The sequence below is a fragment of the Podarcis bocagei genome, assembly GCF_964188305.1.
Source record: "Podarcis bocagei genome assembly, chromosome: 8".
Taxonomy (NCBI): Eukaryota; Metazoa; Chordata; class Lepidosauria; order Squamata; family Lacertidae; genus Podarcis; species Podarcis bocagei.
Window position 1 is genome coordinate 43829835 of NC_138133.1, and position 3580 is coordinate 43833414.

The 3580-nt window shown below is 41.9% G+C and overlaps 1 protein-coding gene across 1 annotated transcript; it reads right to left on the minus strand.

The window, feature by feature from the left end:
- Positions 1-502: 502 nt before the first annotated feature.
- On the minus strand, positions 503-2475 carry LRRC30 (leucine rich repeat containing 30). Its single transcript, XM_081205349.1, has one exon. It carries the CDS (start codon positions 2028-2030, stop codon positions 1134-1136), a length of 897 nt encoding a protein of 298 aa, XP_081061475.1. The 5' UTR covers positions 2031-2475; the 3' UTR covers positions 503-1133.
- Between the last annotated feature and the right edge of the window lie 1105 nt (positions 2476-3580).

The window sequence follows — 3580 nt, forward strand, 5'->3', positions numbered from 1 at the left end:
CAAAGCTTGTATTCACATTCACAACTGTCCCAGATAGATAAGTTCTGGTCAATTGCCAGATTTTTCCTCTTCCATTATTTCTAGCATTTAGGGACCTAGCCCATACAATAGGTGAGGGGATAGCCCTGCATTTTGGATTTATGAGAAAGGCAGGTAACCTATTGCTTCTTTAGAAAACATTCATGAAATACATTTCCACAAGGACACTAGGTAGAACCACCTCAGACAGGCATCATATGATATGTGCCCAGGCCAAAATTTTAGAAAAGGAGGCAAGTAATGACTTCAAGCCTTAGAAGGTTTCTCCTCATAAAAAATAGCTATTTGGCTCACCATTTCTATACACCTGGGCAGAAAACTGGGCGGTTCTCATGCACAAGCCCCATTGACAAGGGGTGTGGATCTGGCCATGCCCCCACTTCTCACATCACAAGCAACTATACATTCCATCAAGTACTTGTTGCGATGTACGTTACCTAATCCCTGCTTCAAGATTTTGCTTCAATATCTTTTTAGGTAGCAACTTGCTTGTCTGGGATCAAACACACTGGAAAATTAATTGGACTGAACCACAGCCAGAATGTAGTAACAGATAACGCGGTATAGGTCACGGAACAAAAACACATTGCTTTGTAACCAAATCAAGCTTTTTTCCTAAGGAATCAGTTCAGCTTCTTGTGGTTAGGATTTCTGTAGCATCCCCCCCTCCCTTGGTACAAGACACTAAACAGGAGTTTAAAGTGCCACTGAACTTCACAAGACCATCACATCACACCACATCAATATGCTTTATATTAATGTTATTGAAATCTGACAGGTGGGAAAAGCCTGAAACTGCTGTTGGCTCTGTATTAATCTGATTACAGCTAAATAAAGAGAAATATGTCAATCCCTGGGGTTCCTCCTCACCCCCTGCCATCCTAAAGGATACCTCAGCACTGCAAGGATACATACTATTTGGAAAATACATCCATTGCACAGTCAACATAAAGTCAATGTACTTGCTCAGGGGGGGGGGAAATATTGCAACCGTACTCCAACTCTTGATGAGTGCAGTAAAAGCTACTGATCAGAAATATTAAAGAACTCAGTTGAGACATGGCCACCAGGTCTATCCCAAGCAAAGTGTACATTTATGGGAGCTCGTTTTTATCTTTGAGATAACTGTAGAGCGCATTCAGTCCTCCATCTATAATCTGTGGCAGTGGCTTGGACAAAGGGTTGTGCACAATGTGTAGCCCCTTATCCATTGGATTCCAAGCAATTTTTGGCAATCGGCGCAGCAAATAGAGTTCATCTGGAAGCATTTGAATGGAATTGTAATCAACATTTAGCAGTTCAAGAGCAGTGACTGAGCAGATAGACCTTGGCAAGCTGCGAATCTTGTTATAATCAGCAATCAAGATCTGCAGGTTGACTAGAAATTGGATACTGTCTCCAATGTTTTCAAGCTTGTTGCAGCCTACATGTAGAAAATCTAAATTCCGCAATGCAAAAACACTTAGGGGAATGTAAATGAACCGATTGTTGCTGAGGTTCAGCTTTCGCAGGTTTATCAGGTCTGTGATGCTCGAAGGGAGATGGGAGATGCAGTTGTGAGAGAGGCTCAACACTTCCAGCTTCTTGCAGTGTCCGAGTTCGGCCGGTACTTCCGTCAAGCAATTCATGTTGACAAATAAAACCTTCAGGTTCCTGAGTAGCCCAATCTCTTTCGGCAGAGACCTCATGCGATTCCCACACAGGTTCAGCACCACCAGCCTGTCAAGTTTCGCCAAAGCAGGAGGAAGGACCACCAGCTGGTTGTGGGAGAGGTTCAGTTTCTGGACCTGTGGCAATCCCCACAAAAAGTCAGGCGTCCTTGTCATCCCTTTCATGATGAGGCTCAAGCTGACATACTGCAGTCCACGCTTCAGGAGTGCTCTTGGGTCTTTCCCAGAGAGGAGAGCGTCTTCCCACAGAGGTAACTTCTGACTCCTCTTCAACAGCATCGTGCTTTTCTTCTCTTGGTTCTTGGAGTTCCTTCCACCCATAAAACCTCCAGCTTTGCTGATTCTGCTGAGGGAGGTTTTGTTTTATGGGCTTCTGCAACTAACACCTGGCAAAAGGTTTCAGCTTTCAGGAGGTTCATAAAAGAAGATCCACCCAAGAAGAAGTGCAAAGACTTTGAAGAGCACCTTTCCTGCTAAACAGCCTCTGCAGCTGCTGAAAGAAGTTTCACTTTTCCAGGATGGGGCTTAAAGATGTTTTCCTTGGTGCTATCTGCTGTCATGACACGCTGGCGACTGACACTTCTGAGCAAACCTGTTCCATTCAAGCTGAATGCCACGAGGCAGCTGTCACTGTCATTTTGTCTGGGGCTTTATTGGAGAGATACGCATCCTCATTGCAAAGAGGTCACTGCAGTGCTGTATATAACTTTACCATGTCAGCTTTCTTGGATATCTGGAGCATGAGGTAGCAGCAGGACAATTAGGAAGAGTAACTATAAAAAACATGGAGAGAGGATGATCCCCTCCCCTCTCTCAGTACTGTTTATTCAGCTGAGGAACAACTTTCGTAATAACTTTAATATCTACAGCTGCAATTTTTTAAAAAGAGGGAATTCCACACATAAATTTTATTTTCAGATTCAATTTTATTCAAATTCAAAAATAATCCAGGATGCCATTTTCGGAGGTGAATTCAAGGACATGTGTGCTTCTGCTTCCCCATGAAAATGGCAAGAAAGAACTGTATACTGGTATGGTGCCCCAAATTTCATCTTTATTCCCAAGATTTTGTGGGTTCATGATATTGCAAATGGATTTTTTTCTGTCTACAATCCTACACCCACTTACCTGGGAATAAGCTTCACTGCACTCAATGGACCTTGTTTCTGAATAGACATGTATAAAATTTCTAAAAGTCAGCACAGTTAAACCCCGCAATTACTTCCTTTGGGAATAAAAGTGCTTAACTTTGAAAGGATCGTACAGATCTGAATGAGGACAATCAAGTTGACCGATTTGATTAAAATAAGCAGGAATGCACCTGCTTATTTCAGATAGTGTTTGACCACGGACAACTACCGTGGAGAGATAAATCACATTTTGCTATGCAGCTGGGACTCCTATTCCAAAAAGGAAACACAGCCTAATGCTCTGCAAAAAGAATATATTATCAACAGATTTTCACTTAACAAAACAAAACCACCCTTTTATACAGGCAAGTATTGTATACAGGCACATAAGTTTACAAGTGATAACTCTTTCTATATGGTTGGAAGACAAAGCCATTCTGAACAGTTTGCCTGGAGTCACACTACAGTTCAGTACCAACTTCTGACTTCCAGTTCCCTTCCCATCTCTTTCCTTTGGACCATGATGTCCTGAGGGCAGAGAAAATGAAAGAGAAGTTGAAAATTAATTGAGCAAATACAATCTAATTCTAGCTGGTATTAAGTTTAAAACAATTGCATGTTTCTTAAACTGAAAGCACCCTAGACTTGATGTTTGTTCCTCATAAAACAAAAAAACTTGAAAAAGGAGCAAATCAATTTGACCAGAAAGGATGTAGATTCAGCCAATTGCATCTCAAGTTC